The sequence below is a fragment of the Schistocerca cancellata genome, chromosome 4 (assembly GCF_023864275.1).
Source record: "Schistocerca cancellata isolate TAMUIC-IGC-003103 chromosome 4, iqSchCanc2.1, whole genome shotgun sequence".
Classification (NCBI taxonomy): Eukaryota; Metazoa; Arthropoda; class Insecta; order Orthoptera; family Acrididae; genus Schistocerca; species Schistocerca cancellata.
The window spans coordinates 872,766,672-872,783,250 of NC_064629.1; the positions used below are offsets into that span (position 1 = coordinate 872,766,672).

Sequence of the window (16,579 nt, forward strand, 5' to 3'; positions counted from 1 at the left end):
CCCTGGGGCGGTAGTAGTCCCCCATTCCCCCTCATATCTTCATTATCCCAATGATGTGTGTTTTGTCATTCACTTATCCATTGGACTCTGTAGTGAATGGAGCATGTTTGTTTTGGGAGGTGCTTCTTATAAACAATAATAAAAATTAATATCCAGTTTATTATTAACAATAATTTTTCTCAACCCCTCCCCTCCTCCATGTCTATACACCGTGCTTAGATGGAACATCAGCTATCCTACTTAGAAAACGGTGGTAAATATTACTGAGATAAGCCATTTGACATTCCGAAATTCTATAATAAAATGACGTTACGACATTTTATGTCCCCCCCACCCAATTGCTAATTACTATAATTTCTCCAGATGCCCACACTTGCATTCCAATAAAAAGCATTTAACAAGTAACACCATTCATTATTCTATCAAAATGTACCAATAAATGAGAAGCACAACGTCATATAATAACAAAACCAATTTCGGCAGTGCTACGGATAGACGCTTTCTACGTTCTCTCTGCATAATTAGTGTGTGACGAAATGATGACGAGTCACAGAAACATTACCTGTCATTGAACAACGAGCGGCAGGATTCTGCTCTGGCCTGCACCGCGCCGTAACAAAGTCAGTTGCCACACCACTGCCATTGGCCTACCACTGCGTAGCATTCAAGCAATAAATCACACTCTAAACACAGTCTCTGCCACAGTGTATGACAGGAAATGGTGCGACTAGCTGAAGGGTCGTCGAGCAGATGCGCAAAACTATAGACCTATATCTCTGACGTCGATCTGTTGTAGAATTTTAGAACATGTGTTTTGCTCGAGTATCATGTCGTTTTTGGAAACTCAGAATCTACTATGTAGGAATCAACATGGATTCCGGAAACAGCGATCGTGTGAGACCCAACTCGCTTTATTTGTTCATGAGACCCAGGAAATATTAGATACAGGCTTCCAGGTAGATGCTATTTTTCTTGACTTCCGGAAGGCGTTCGATACAGTTCCGCACTGTCGCCTGATAAACAAAGTAAGAGCCTACGGAATATCAGACCAGCTGTGTGGCTGGATTGAAGAGTTTTTAGCAAACAGAACACAGCATGTTGTTATCAACGAAGAGACGTCTACAGACATTAAAGTAACCTCTGGCGTGCCACAGGGGAGTGTTATGGGACCATTGCTTTTCACAATATATATAAATGACCTAGTAGATAGTGTCGGAAGTTCCATGCGGCTTTTCGCGGATGATGCTGTAGTATACAGAGAAGTTGCAGCATTAGAAAATTGTAGCGAAATGCAGGAAGATCTGCAGCGGATAGGCACTTGGTGCAGAGAGTGGCCACTGACCCTTAACATAGACAAATGTAATGTATTGCGAATACATAGAAAGAAGGATCCTTTATTGTATGATTATATAATAGCGGAACAAACACTGGTAGCAGTTACTTCTGTAAAATATCTGGGAGTATGCGTGCGGAACGATTTGAAGTGGAATGATCATATAAAATTAATTGTTGGTAAGGCGGGTACCAGGTTGAGATTCATTGGGAGAGTCCTTAGAAAATGTAGTCCATCAACAAAGGAGGTGGCTTACAAAACACTCGTTCGACCTATACTTGAGTATTGCTCATCAGTGTGGGATCCGTACCAGATCGGGTTGACGGAGGAGATAGAGAAGATCCAAAGAAGAGCGGCGCGTTTCGTCACAGGGTTATTTGGTAACCGTGATAGCGTTACGGAGATGTTTAACAAACTCAAGTGGCAGACTCTGCAAGAGAGGCGCTCTGCATCGCGGTGTAGCTTGCTCGCCAGGTTTCGAGAGGGTGCGTTTCTGGATGAGGTATCGAATATATTGCTTCCCCCTACTTATACCTCCCGAGGAGATCACGAATGTAAAATTAGAGAGATTAGAGCGCGCACAGAGGCTTTCAGACAGTCGTTCTTCCCGCGAACCATACGGGACTGGAACAGGAAAGGGAGGTAATGACAGTGGCACGTAAAGTGCCCTCCTCCACCCACCGTTGGGTGGCTTGCGGAGTATAAATGTAGATGTAGATGTACCATAGTGTCATCCGTGGCTGCAGGTTTTGGCCAGGAGAGTCCTCCACCATACACTATCCACCATAAGAGGTGCAGCTCACGATACACCGGCCGCCGCCTCGAGGGCAACGACCTAATAAAGGCGTGAAACCACTCCCCCTCCCCATGGGATGATAAGAATCAAGTCCCCGCCCCTTTTTATTAGCCGAGATTCGTCAATATCGTTCCATACTTCACAGAGACAAGCAGAAGTGGAGTTTTTCTGCTTAGAAAAAGATGGCAGTTATCCAGTACTGATCCATATGTTGGTGGGCAGCTGTCTGCAGGTTGATAAAAGAGTAATATATATTTGCCGATTGAATCTTCTTCGGCCTCTAAAAAATCTGCTACGCCTTGCACAAAATGAAACCTTAATATCAGCTACGCCGTTAGCAAAATCTTCCCAAACGGTAAAGTACTTGAAAATCGAACCATCTCCCAAAACGAATCACAGCATTTGCATCTCCAACATTAATCGTCCTGATATGGAAATGCAATCTGCGTATTATAGTAAGCACGTCTCTTTCTGAGCAGCATAGCGATCCGTGACTTATAATCACAGACAACAGAAGCTTCTTGTTGTTGAGCACCCTGTGATCCTATGCCGGATAAAGCACACCTCTTTTATTAATTCAGCCTGGTAAGGGCTTCAGACTGACAGGAAAACACTTGTAAAAAAAGGTCAGTCTAATAGGTGTTCTGCAAGCCAGTCCCCTCGTGGATGACGAAGTACACTATGTGATCAAAAGTATCCGGACACCTGGCTGAAAATGACTTACAAGTTCGTCGCGTCCTCCATCGGTAATTCTGGAATTCAATATGGTGTTGGCCCAACCTTAACCTTGATTACAGCTTCCACTCTCGCAGGCATACGTTCAATCAGGTGCTGGAAGATTTCTTGGGGAATGGCAGCCCATTCTTCACAGAGTGCTGCACTGAGGAGAGGTATCGATGTCGGTCGGTAAGGCCTGGCACGAAGTCGGCGTTCCAAAACATCCCAAAGGTGTTCGACAGGATTCAGGTCAAGACTCTGTGCAGGCCAGTTCATTACAGAGATGTTACTGTCGTGTAACCACTCCGCCACAGGTCGTACATTATGAATAGTCCTCGATCGTGTTGAAAGATGCAATCGCCATCCCCGAATTGCTATTCGACAGTAGAAAGCAAGAAGATGCTTGTGCTGTGCTGTGATAATGCCACGCAAAACAAGAGGTGTAAGCCCCCTCCAAGAAAAACGTGACGACCCCATAATACCACAGCCTCGGAATTTTATTGTTGGCACTACACACGCTGGCAGATGACGTTCACCGGGCATTCGCCATACTCACACCCTGCCATCGGATCGCCACATTGTGTACCGTGATTCGTCACACCGTACAGCATTTTTCCACTGTCCAAGCGCCCAATGCTTACGCTACTTACACCAAGCGAGGCATCGTTAGGCATTTACAGGCGTGATGTGGGGCTTATGAGCAGCCATTCGACCATGAAATCCAAGTTTTCTCACCTCCCGCCTAATTGTCATAGTATTTGCAGTGGATCCTGATGCAGTTTGTAATTCCTGTGTGATAGTCTGGATAGATGTCTGCCTATTACCCAGTACGACCCTCTTCAACTGTCGGCGGTCTCTGTCAGTCAACAGACGAGGTTGGCCTGTATGCATTTGTGCTGTACGTGTCACTTCACGTTTCCACTTCACTATCACATCGGGAACAGTGGACCTAGGAATGTTTAGGAGTGTGAAAATCTCGCGTACAGGCGTATGACACAAGTGACACCCGTCCACCTGAACACGTTCGAAGTCTGTGAGTTCCGCACTTGATCTGAAGGAATTACTATCTTCTTCCCCATCACATACCTGCATTTAAAAAGAAATGGTTCTAATGGCTCTGAGCACTAAGGGACTTAACATCTGAGGTCATCAATCCCCTAGAACTCAGAAATACTTAAATCTAACTAACCTAAGGACATCACACACATCCATGCCCGAGGCAGGATTCGAACCTGCGACCGTAACGGTCGCGCGGCTCCAGACTGAAGCGCCTAGAACCGCTTGGCCACATCGGCCGGCCCCTGCATTCTAGGTTTTACATTGAATGCTCTACGAATTTGTTGCGGAAAAAATCCATTCGCTTTATAATGTTCTTGACGTATGTGAGCTCTTCTTGCAAACTATCTTTATCGGTAATAAAGTGCGCACTATACGCTAAGATTTTAAGGACACCTATGGTCTGTGAAGGTTGATGGCAGCTACTGGCATGTAGATATAGATTTGTACGCGTAGGTTTACGATATACGTCATGTCCTAACGTGACATCAACTTTATGGCGAACGACATCATCCAAAAAGCGGTGGCAGCCGTCTTTTTCTATTTCCATAGTAAATTTTTATACTAGCATGGATAGAATTGCAATGTTCAAGAAATCGATGTAATTCATCCAAAAGAAACGATAGGTGTAGTACTTTCCACATCAAATCATCCAGCACAATTTTATGCTCTTCTTCCCCCTATGTTAGAATGTCCGAGCTGTTATCTGTAGGGCTTCGAATTAAAATCAGCTCCTGCTTAGCGTTCACCAGAATTCGATTGCTGTCTTAAAAGAGACCCGCGAGCAAAGGCATGCACTAAAGAAGTTATATATCGATCCGTCTATGAATCACCCTGCATTTTGTAGAGCATTCAGAGCCGATGTTGTTGCAGAGGCGTATGTCTTGAGCGTAGATGTGATCCCCATCATTTCGGTGCGGTTTTTTCAAGTCAGTTAAGCTCGCATCTTATTTATTGAAACAGCAAGGGGAATGCATTACGTGTAAGGCGTGAATTTACTGGTTGTCCGTGGCTTTCATAGGTGTAAATATCCCCTCCAAATATAGGAAGCTCTTGCTTGGGTGTGTCAGTACTTGTTCATGCTGAATAATAATTCATACCTTATCATTATTATTAAACATTTCTGAGGCAGACGGTTAGTGGGAATAATACTCCTGGCTCCTGATATCCTCATCGTATTGAACTGGATTCGTTACTTCGAGTGATGTCATTGCAAGATTTCAATCCGATTGATTTAATATACTCGCAATTGTCGCGTGCAATCGCGTTCTGCTTCCGGTACAAAGTGATCTTCTGATGATTATGTATGCCATATTTATACTTAATATCTATAATTTTGCTTCAGATGAAGACACACTATAATTTTTTCTCCGAGAAGATCAACTACATTCGCATTCTGAGCTACTATATCCAGCTCCAGATGATCTAACACCTGAACAATCACAGGAAGATATATTACATTACTGGGATCCTCTGCGACTTTACAACCAGGGCCCGCTCTATAAAAGAATGCATACATAGTATGGACTAATCTGTCTGTCATGATATTACACTCTACACGAATCGTATTGACTGGTAGTATGTCCACTCGTTGATTTGACTCGTAAATTTTATCAGTATTATGCTGCAGCGCTTGTCCCCTCGAGAAATTTAGTAGCGATTCTGTTGAACGTTTGTCGCTAAAATAGACTGTCTCTTCTGTGGTTTTACTCTGTTTTAAACGTATCAACGTTCGCATTTAGCTGAAATCCTATTATAAATTGTTTTATATGCCCTTGTAGATCGTCAGTGTCGTAGTAGCCATGAGGTATTACGACGACTTCCCCACTCCCTAGATGCAGTATATTATTTATCTCAGTAACATTAGCTTCGCTGTTGTATGTTTCTAGGCCGATCAGTGCTATACTCCACTTCCACCTGCTCAGATCTACTGGAGGAAAGTAATTCATTTTTAATTTAGACTAACGCTCTTTTAGAGTTAGAATGAACGGCATCGCATCTTAGCCTCGAATGATGCAGTGACATGCATACTGCTTGTTTTTATGCAGTTGTCAGGAGAAACACAGAGTTATGAACATCTCAGGACGCTTTCACCGTCAACAATACCGTCACCATGCATCTACTTCAGGCTCTACAGCGTTCGAAGCATGCAGTACTCACCGTTGCGTGCAATCCAGATGTGTACTGCTATCGTAAAAATGAAGACAGACGCCATACATACAGCAAATCACTAAATTTTTCCGTCAATTTTATGGTGAAATCAGCGAATATTGTGCCAAAGTCAATTAAGTCTCCACCTAAACAAGTGTAAACTCACTCTGCAGGAATGATCTTATGCTTGTTACAACGAATATTGTACCAAAAGACCCCGTCACACTACGTCAAGTAGAAAGACATCGAAACAATTTTGAAAACATCGAATATTGTACTAAAATCACTGAAAATTTGGATCTACAGTAGTGTAAACCGTCCCATCCAGATGCTTTAGAAACGAATATTGTACCCTCATCACTGAGTTTTGTGTTGCAAATAGCGAATATAGTACTGATATCACTGAAATCTGCACCCAAATAAGTGCAAACTCACTTTCTAAGTGTGTGATCTTATGCTTTTAAAATGAATACTGTACCGACGACACTGAATTTCACCATATTGGTCCACCTGTTTTCGCACCCAATATAATGTGATTCTGTGTTGCATGGAATGGACAAGCTCCTGATGTTTTATTTATTTAATCGTATGGCTAGTTCCCCCCGCCGGACAGGCCGTTCGCCGGGTGCCGGTCTTTCAATTTGACGCCACTTTGGCGACCTGCAGTCAATGAGGATGAGAGGATGATGACGAGGACAGCACAACACCCACTCCCTGGGCGGAGAAAATTCCCCTACCCAGCAGAGAATCGAACCTGGGCCCAGAGGATTGACAATCCGTCACGCTGACCATTCAGCTACCGGGGGCTGGCGTTCTGATGGTTTCAAAGGAATGAAATACATGTTGATGTTATTCTGTCTCCAGAAAGGACAGAACTGAACATCCGACTAGCACTAGCGCTATAGACCTTCGGTTGTATGCATCAACTCAACGATACTTCACATAGTAGATTTTGAATTTCTACTATAATTTCGAACTCGCAGAACAGGTGTAGTTCTCACATATTATAACACTATCCATTGAATCATCACGTTAAGGTGCTCTCATTTCTGCACAGATACAAAACCACAGCAGCCAGAAAACTGAGAGTTCCACACACACTTTGACGAACAGTGATATAACAGCTTGTTTATGTTTCCAAGAAATCTAAGTCTTGTTCAAATGCTCAAATGTGTGTGAATTTTTACGGGACCAAACTGCTGAGGTCATCGGTCCCTAGACTTACACACTACTGAAACTAACTTAACCTGACTTATGCTAAGAAAACACAGACACCCATGCCTGGGGGAGGACTCGAACTCCGGCGGGAGGGGCCGCGCAATCTGTGACATGGCGCCTCTAAGTTAGCAACTAACTAGTAAAGGAATAGGTGTGTATTTATTGTTTTTCATAGATTCAATATATGTAGCCGTGTTAAATTCATATTGTCATAAAAATTCGTACTGTAATTATACTGAGAGAGCATTGACATACATCAAATTTTTGTCCCTTGAATTATCTATTACACGAGTTTAATGTTTACGAAAAAGTGAAATTATGTTCCTTAGGATTTGTTTTTTACTTCTTATGGACAACAACTTTATCTTCAACACAATTCTCAAAGGTTTGTCTTTTCTTTGTGACTTGGATTATTTCGTATTAAATTAAGATGACCGTGTCTGCACATATCTACTTTGTATTACTACTACACTGTGGAATGTACGTAGTGACAGAAATGAAGAGAGTTGTGAAGATGATGTTTGTTACTTTGCAGGTGAAAGAAGCATTACAGAGAATGGGTGCGCTTCTGCCCATGAACATATTCCTCCGTCAAGAAATAGACCGTATCCAGCGTGTCATTCGTACAGTGCAGACAACACTATGTGACCTGAAGCTTGCTATTGATGGAACGATCGTCATGAGCCAGGGACTTCGTCAGTCGCTGGATGCTATGTACGACGCTCGTATTCCGGAAAGCTGGCAGAAGGTATGACGTCAACAACGTTACAGACATAGTCTGCTGTTATGCTTCTTCGTACCTGTAGCTAAGATATCAACAAATATTCTCATCTGCACACAGAAGTGTACTTTTAATTTGCGTCATTTGTTGCTGCCCAAAATTTTTGTTTAAACCTTTCAGTAATACACTGGTAATGAAAGTTCTTGACACTAACTTCACATTAAGGAATGTGTCTCTGGCAGGATGGGAAGACTTTTTTGTGCGCCTCTTTGGATTTACCAGCATGAACGTGGCCACTGTTGCTACCTTGAATGACCTAAAAACAGGCTGATATTATATTTTGAAACAACGTAAGCGGAAATAGAGGCAAGCATAGCTATGAGAGATCATTGGGGTCGACGGTAGGAAAAGTCGTACCGGAATTTCGTTAGAACCAACTTGTGAAACCATACTCAAGAGTAACTTGGAATAACAGTTTCCATTCAGAACTTAGAAGATCCTGAACTTAAATTAATGTAAATGTATTTTTAATGAAATACGAGGGGGGTTTGAAAAGTCTGTGCAAAGTCCGAGAAATGGCACCACCGGCGCGTATCGAGGTCATGCTTACTTAGTAGCATCTTTGGAAAGAACGCTCACCAAGTTTCAGCCATATTGGTCTATTTCCTTGTGTTTGGCATTCATGTGAATCAAGGAAGTCGAGAGATTGTCAAAAAAGGACGAAAAATAATTTCGTGTGGTGATTAAACATTACTTTATGAAAGGTAAAACGCCTCAGGAGACTAAAGACAAGCTTGACATACATTACGGTGACTCTGCACCTTCGATTAGAACAGTTTATAAGTGTTTCCAAAATTTTCGGAGTATCTATAGGGGTACAAGTGATGCTTAACGTTCTGGACGCCCTGTGGAGGTTACGACTCCAGAAATCATTGATAAAATCCATGATATGGTAATGGTTAAGGTGCGTGAGATTGCTAGTGCTGTGGGCATCTCGAGTGAACAGGTACATAATATTTTGCGTAAACATTTGGACATGAGAAAGCTATCCGAAATTGCGCACGCTTGACCAAAAACGGAATCGTGTGAAGTGTTGCAAGGATAGTTTGCAGCTGTTCAGGGAGAATCCACAGGACTTTAAGCATCGTTTCGTCACTGTGGATGAAACATGGAAACATCACTATAATCCTGAGACCAAATAACAATCTCAACAATGGGTTACCAAGGGAGAATATGCACCAAAAAAGGCGAAGACCATTCCTTCGGCCGGAAAGGTTATGGCGACTGTCTTTTGGGATTCACAAGGGATAATCCTCATCGACTATCTGGAAAAGGGTAAAACTATTACAGGTGCATATTATTCATCGTTATTGGACCGTTTGAAAACCGACTGCAAGAAAAACGCCGGCGATTGGACCGCAAAAAATAGTCCTTTTTCATCATGACAATGCACCAGCACACACCTCAGCAGTTGTGGTTGCAAAATTAATGGAAATATGATTCCAACTCGTTTCACATCTCCCATATTCTCCAGACTTCGAAACCCAGAATCTACTATGTAGGAATCAACATGGATTCCGGAAACAGCGATCGTGTGAGACCCAACTCGCTTTATTTGTTCAAGAGACCCAGAAAATATTAGATACAGGCTCCCAGGTAGATGCTATTTTTCTTGACTTCCGGAAGGCGTTCGATACAGTTCCGCACTGTCGCCTGATAAACAAAGTAAGAGCCTACGGAATATCAGACCAGCTGTGTGGCTGGATTGAAGAGTTTTTAGCAAACAGAACACAGCATGTTGTTATCAATGGAGAGACGTCTACAGACGTTAAAGTAACCTCTGGCGTGCCACAGGGGAGTGTTATGGGACCATTGCTTTTCACAATATGGCCCGCATCTCGTGGTCGTGCGGTAGCGTTCTCGCTTCCCACGCCCGGGTTCCCGGGTTCGATTCCCGGCGGGGTCAGGGATTCTCGTGATGGCTGGTTTTTGTGTGCTGTCCTTAGGTTAGTTAGGTTTAAGTAGTTCTGAGTTCTAGGGGACTGATGACCATAGATGTTAAGTCCCATAGTGCTCAGAACCATTTGAACCATTTTTGCTTTTCACAATATATATAAATGACCTAGTAGATAGTGTCGGAAGTTCCATGCGGCTTTTCGCGGATGATGCTGTAGTATACAGAGAAGTTGCAGCATTAGAAAATTGTAGCGAAATGCAGGAAGATCTGCAGCGGATAGGCACTTGGTGCAGGGAGTGGCAACTGACCCTTAATATAGACAAATGTAATCCTTTATTGTATGATTATATGATTGCGGAACAAACACTGGTAGCAGTTACTTCTGTAAAATATCTGGGAGTATGCGTGCGGAACGATTTGAAGTGGAATGATCATATAAAATTAATTGTTGGTAAGGCGAGTACCAGGTTGAGATTCATTGGGAGAGTCCTTAGAAAATGTAGTCCATCAACAAAGGAGGTGGCTTACAAAACACTCGTTCGACCTATACTTGAGTATTGCTCATCAGTGTGGGATCCGTACCAGATTGGGTTGACGGAGGAGATAGAGAAGATCCAAGGAAGAGCGGCGCGTTTCGTCACAGGGTTATTTGGTAACCGTGATAGCGTTACGGAGATGTTTAACAAACTCAAGTGGCAGACTCTGCAAGAGGGGCGCTCTGCATCGCGGTGTAGCTTGCTCGCCAGGTTTCGAGAGGGTGCGTTTCTGGATGAGGTATCGAATATATTGCTTCCCCCTACTTATACCTCCCGAGGAGATCACGGATGTAAAATTAGAGAGATTAGAGCGCGCACGGAGGCTTTCAGACAGTCGTTCTTCCCGCGAACCATATGCGACTGGAACAGGAAAGGGAGGTAATGACAGTGGCACGTAAAGTGCCCTCCGCCACACACCGTTGGGTGGCTTGCGGAGTATAAATGTAGATGTAGATGTAGACTTGGCTCCCTCGGACTACTATTTGTTACCCAATTTGAAGAAATGTTTGGCGGGACAAAGATTTTATTCAAACGAGGAGGTGATTGCAGCAACTAATAGCTACTTTGCAGACTTTGACAATTCCTATTATTCGGAAGGGATCAACAAATTAGAACAGCGTTGGACGAAGTGCATAAGTCTAAAAGGAGATTATGTCGAAAAATAAAAAAAGGTTTACCCCAAACACGTAAGTAGTTTTTATTTTTGCACGAACTTTTCAAGCGCCCCTCGTATATATTTTACATTATGTAGAACTTTTGTTTCTGGTTTTTAATGTTTCCCACCCAAACAAGCAGAATAAAAAGCAACGTTAATTTCTGGTGCTAGAGCAGGTATTTAGTAAACACAGTGCATTTCAGAATACACTCTGTCCTGGCAGACTCATGTGCATGTTCCGTGCAGGATAACATAATACAGTCACAGCCGCGAGGAATGGCCGCGTGGTTTGAGGCGCTATATCACGGATTGCGCGGCCTCTCCCGACGGAGGTTCGAGTCCTCCCTCGGGCATGATTGTGTATATGTTGTTCTTAGCATAAGTTAGTTTAAGTAGCGTGTAAGTCTAGGGACCGATGACCTCAGCAGTTTGGTCCTTTAGTAAATCACAAACAATCCAGTCACACAGTCACATTCAGGCAGTAGGTAGAGGCCAGTATGTGGCAGTTTAGGAAACACTTTCAGTCGGTCCTATGACGTTGTCCTATTAGAGGCTGGTTTACCGAATGATTCATATTGGATTGGTACGTTGCCGTCGTGTTGGCTAGAAGACACCAGGTCGCAAAGTAGCTACTTTCAGATCGTATCACCACGTCGTGCCGAGATCGCATTTAGGAGCTGTTCTGCGGCCAGAGAACATTCCAAGGTAACATTACAACAATATCTGCCCAGTTCGATGTTTTCCATTCTGGCTCACTCATTTGTAGTGTTTTCCAATGTTACTCATTTCTTTCACACTGTTTAATAAGATCGCGAATTGGCCTTATTGCTTCGGCTCGTTCGTGTGAATTTCTTGTTCATTTTGCTCTACATATTAAAAGAGTGATGACTTGACGTGAAGTTTTCGTTATTATTAGCATTTTTATGTTTTTAACGGCAGATTATCCCATTTCTTTGTTATGAGTGCCAATAATTTGTGTTGCCAATGTAGCATTGATCCAGACTGAGCACCATTATATATTCTCTTGTGAAATATTTCCGTCTCTAACTTGCTGTATTGTTACTCGTCCCAACTGTTAGACCCAAGACCACGGTAAAATACCGAATCCAACCCTTTTTAAGTAGATGATGATGTCCAATACACATACCAGCAACTATATTCTTTCTGTAATTGCTTGCAACGAATATCGTCGACGTGCTGCTGAGCTGTAAGGGTGCCCTGGATGACAGCCAAAGTGGTCCTGCTATAAAAAGAAATTGAACCCCACCATCACTCCTAGTTCGGACCGTATAACGGGCGACATTCATGTTGGTATCCCACCACTGTCTGGGGCGTCTTGAGACACGTCTTCGGCCTTGTATCTCATTGACTGGAGTGGAATTGTCTTCAGTGATGAGTCCCGCTTCGAACTGAGCCCCGCTGAATACTGAAGTCGTGTCTGAAGACTCGGCAGACAGCGGTACGATACCGACCTAACTACACTCCTGGAAATTGAAATAAGAACACCGTGAATTCATTGTCCCAGGAAGGGGAAACTTTATTGACACATTCCTGGGGTCAGATACATCACATGATCACACTGACAGAACCACAGGCACATAGACACAGGCAACAGAGCATGCACAATGTCGGCACTAGTACAGTGTATATCCACCTTTCGCAGCAATGCAGGCTGCTATTCTCCCATGGAGACGATCGTAGAGATGCTGGATGTAGTCCTGTGGAACGGCTTGCCATGCCATTTCCACCTGGCGCCTCAGTTGGACCAGCGTTCGTGCTGGACGTGCAGACCGCGTGAGACGACGCTTCATCCAGTCCCAAACATGCTCAATGGGGGACAGATCCGGAGATCTTGCTGGCCAGGGTAGTTGACTTATAGAGCACGTTGGGTGGCATGGGATACATGCGGACGTGCATTGTCCTGTTGGAACAGCAAGTTCCCTTGCCGGTCTCGGAATGGTAGAACGATGGGTTCGATGACGGTTTGGATGTACCGTGCACTATTCAGTGTCCCCTCGACGATCACCAGTGGTGTACGGCCAGTGTAGGAGATCGCTCCCCACACCATGATGCCGGGTGTTGGCCCTGTGTGCCTCGGTCGTATGCAGTCCTGATTGTGGCGCTCACCTGCACGGCGCCAAACACGCATACGACCATCATTGGCACCAAGGCAGAAGCGACTCTCATCGCTGAAGGCGACACGTCTCCATTCGTCCCTCCATTCACGCCTGTCGCGACGCCACTGGAGGCGGGCTGCACGATGTTGGGGCGTGAGCGGAAGACGGCCTAACGGTGTGCGGGACCGTAGCCCAGCTTCATGGAGACGGTTGCGAATGGTCCTCGCCGATACCCCAGGAGCAACAGTGTCCCTAATTTGCTGGGAAGTGGCGGTGCGGTCCCCTACTGCACTGCGTAGGATCCTACGGTCTTGGCGTGCATCCGTGCGTCGCTGAGGTCCGGTCCCAGGTCGACGGGCACGTGCACCTTCCGCCGACCACTGGCGACAACATCGATGTACTGTGGAGACCTCACGCCCCACGTGTTGAGCAATTCGGCGGTACGTCCACCCGGCCTCCCGCATGCCCACTATACGCCCTCGCTCAAAGTCCGTCAACTGCACATACGGTTCACGTCCACGCTGTCGCGGCATGCTACCAGTGTTAAAGACTGCGATGGAGCTCCGTATGCCACGGCAAACTGGCTGACACTGACGGCGGCGGTGCACAAATGCTGCGCAGCTAGCGCCATTCGACGGCCAACACCGCGGTTCCTGGTGTGTCCGCTGTGCCGTGCGTGTGATCATTGCTTGTACAGCCCTCTCGCAGTGTCCGGAGCAAGTATGGTGGGTCTGACACACCGGTGTCAATGTGTTCTTTTTTCCATTTCCAGGAGTGTATCTCCCGTCATAGAGACTGCGAGCCAGGAGTGGTGGTCCAGTGCCATTCCTTTTCATAGGAGGACCCCTTTGGTTGCCATCTGTGGCACGGTTATAGCACAGCAGTACGTCAACGATATTCACTCCCTGTTTTGTTGTCTTCATGGCAGCCCATCTCAGCACGATAATGCCCTCCCACACATGGCGAGAGTTTCTACTGCCTGTCTTCGTGCTTCCCCAACCCTACCTTGGCTAGCCAGGTCGCTGGCTCTCTTCACAGCTGAGAACGTTTGGAGCATTATGGGCAGCGCTCTCCAATCCTCTTGGGATTTTGACGATCTAACGCTACAGTCGGATAGAATTTGGCCCAATATCCGTCAAGAGAACACCGAACAACTCTGTCAATCAGTGCCAAGTCGAGTAACTGCTTGCATAAGGGACAGCGGTTGACCCACGCGTTATTGACTTGCTCAATCTGTGAAGCTCTTTCTCTTGAATAAATCATACAATTTTTCTGAAACTTTAATCATTCATCCTTATATGTACATCATATCTACCGATTTCCGTCCCAATCAGATAGTCCCCTCGATGCTGTTGTTGCCTTTTTTGTCGTAGAGTGTATGTTCTAAGACTTTAGTACAGTTGACTCTCAAAGATATTGGACAACAGGTTTATGGCTAGCTTCTGATACGCTTCTTGTGAATGGGTGTGACCTGAGCTTTCTTCCATCGAATGGGCACCGTTTTCTGGTCAAGGTATCCCTGATGGATTATTGTTAAAAGGTGGCTAGCTTAGACGGAAATATGGTATAGAATCTGATAGGGATTCCATCGTGTGCTGAAGCTTTGTTAAATTTTAGCGGTTCCAGCTGTATCTCAACACCACTGACACTTATATGTATATCACTTCTCCTTGCAGCGTTGCCGGGATTATGAAGGAGCAATATTCCTGGATAATTCTGCATAGTTGTTGTCATTGCTAAGTGGAAGATACATGATCATCATTATAAAACTGTGTACTAAGTATGAAGAACAGAGTATTCACCACAGCTTATGTAACAAAAGAACAAACAATTTTAAGGTGGCAAAGCATAACGATTTTTCATTGTCGGATAGAGTATGCATGGTAATTTTATTGGTGACTGTTCCACTAAAGCGGAGTTACTAAATCCGGTTTTCAGAAATTCCGCCAAAGAAGAGTAAGTAAATAGTCCAGAATTCGAATCAAGAACTGCTGCCAACATGACTAACTCAGAAGCAGATATCCCCAGTGCAGCGAAACAATTCAAATCACTTAATAAAGGAAAGTCTTCCAGTTGAGATTCTGTACCAATTCGATTCATTTCAGAGTATGCTGATGTAATAGATCCATATTTAGCGGTCGTATACAACCGATCCCTCGACGAAAGATCCGTATCAATAAACGAGAACGCTGCACAGGTCACACCAATACTCAAGAAATAAAATAGGAGTAACCCGCTGAATTACAGACCCATGTCACGGGCGTCGATTTCCAGTAGGATTTTGGAACATAATTTGAATGACCTCCGAGAAAACGAATCATTGACACATAGTCAGCACATATTCAGTATAATCGTCCTTGTGAAACACAACTAGCTCTTTATTATCATGAGTTAATGAGTGCTATCGACAAGGGGTCTCAAATTGGTTCCATATTTTTAGATTTTCAGAAGGTTTTTGATACCGTTTCTCACAAGCGACTTCTAATCAAATTGCATGCCTATGGAGCATCGTCTCAGTTGTGCCCCTGGATTCATGATATCTTAATATGGATAATAGATCCATAAATATGGAACTTCTGAAAACCGGATTTAGTAACTCCACTTCAGTGGCACTGTCATCAACAACATTACTATGCATACTCTGTCCTACTCTGCATCCATTACCACGCATACTCTGAAAGGAATCCAATTGGTATAGAATCTCGACCGGAAGACTTCCCTTTATTGATTTGAATTTTTCGCTACACCGAGGATTTCTGCTTCTAAGTTAGTCGTGTTTTCAGCAGTTATTGATTCGAATTCTGGTCACAATTGGTAGAAATTGACGGTCAGTCGTCGAGTAAAACAGAAATGATGTCTGGTGTTCCCGAAGGACTTGTTATAGGCCCTCTGCTGTTGCTAATCTATATAAATGATTTAGCAGACAATATGAGCAGCCTTCTCAGATTGTTTTCAGATGATGCTTCATTTGTCGTCTAGTGAACTCATCAGAATATCAAAACCAACTACAAAATGATTTGGACGAAATATCGGTATTGTGCGAAAAGTGGCAATTGTGACCCTAAATAATGAAAAGTGGGATTACCAAAAGTAATCAATTAAATTTCGATTACACAATAAATCACACAAATCTAAAGGCTATCAGTTCAACTAAGTATCTAAGCATAAAAGTTGAACGGTGTTGTGGAGAAGGCAAACCAAAGTCTGTGGGTTTTTTTTCTTCTTTTTCAGAACAGAAGATGCAACACGTCTACTAAAGTGCCCCCTACACTCCACTTGTCCGTCCTCTACTAGAGTATTGCTGTGCGGTATAAGTTCCTTA

At 44.1% G+C, this 16,579-nt stretch overlaps 1 protein-coding gene across 1 annotated transcript in view; it reads left to right on the forward strand.

Annotated features, from left to right (window-relative positions):
* LOC126184483 (dynein axonemal heavy chain 5) overlaps positions 1-16,579 on the forward strand; it is a 976,026-nt gene that overhangs the window by 939,685 nt on the left and 19,762 nt on the right. The window contains exon 72 of the mRNA XM_049926874.1: positions 7,807-8,019. Coding sequence (XP_049782831.1) covers positions 7,807-8,019 — 213 coding nt within the window. The remainder of the gene's footprint in view (positions 1-7,806; positions 8,020-16,579) is intronic.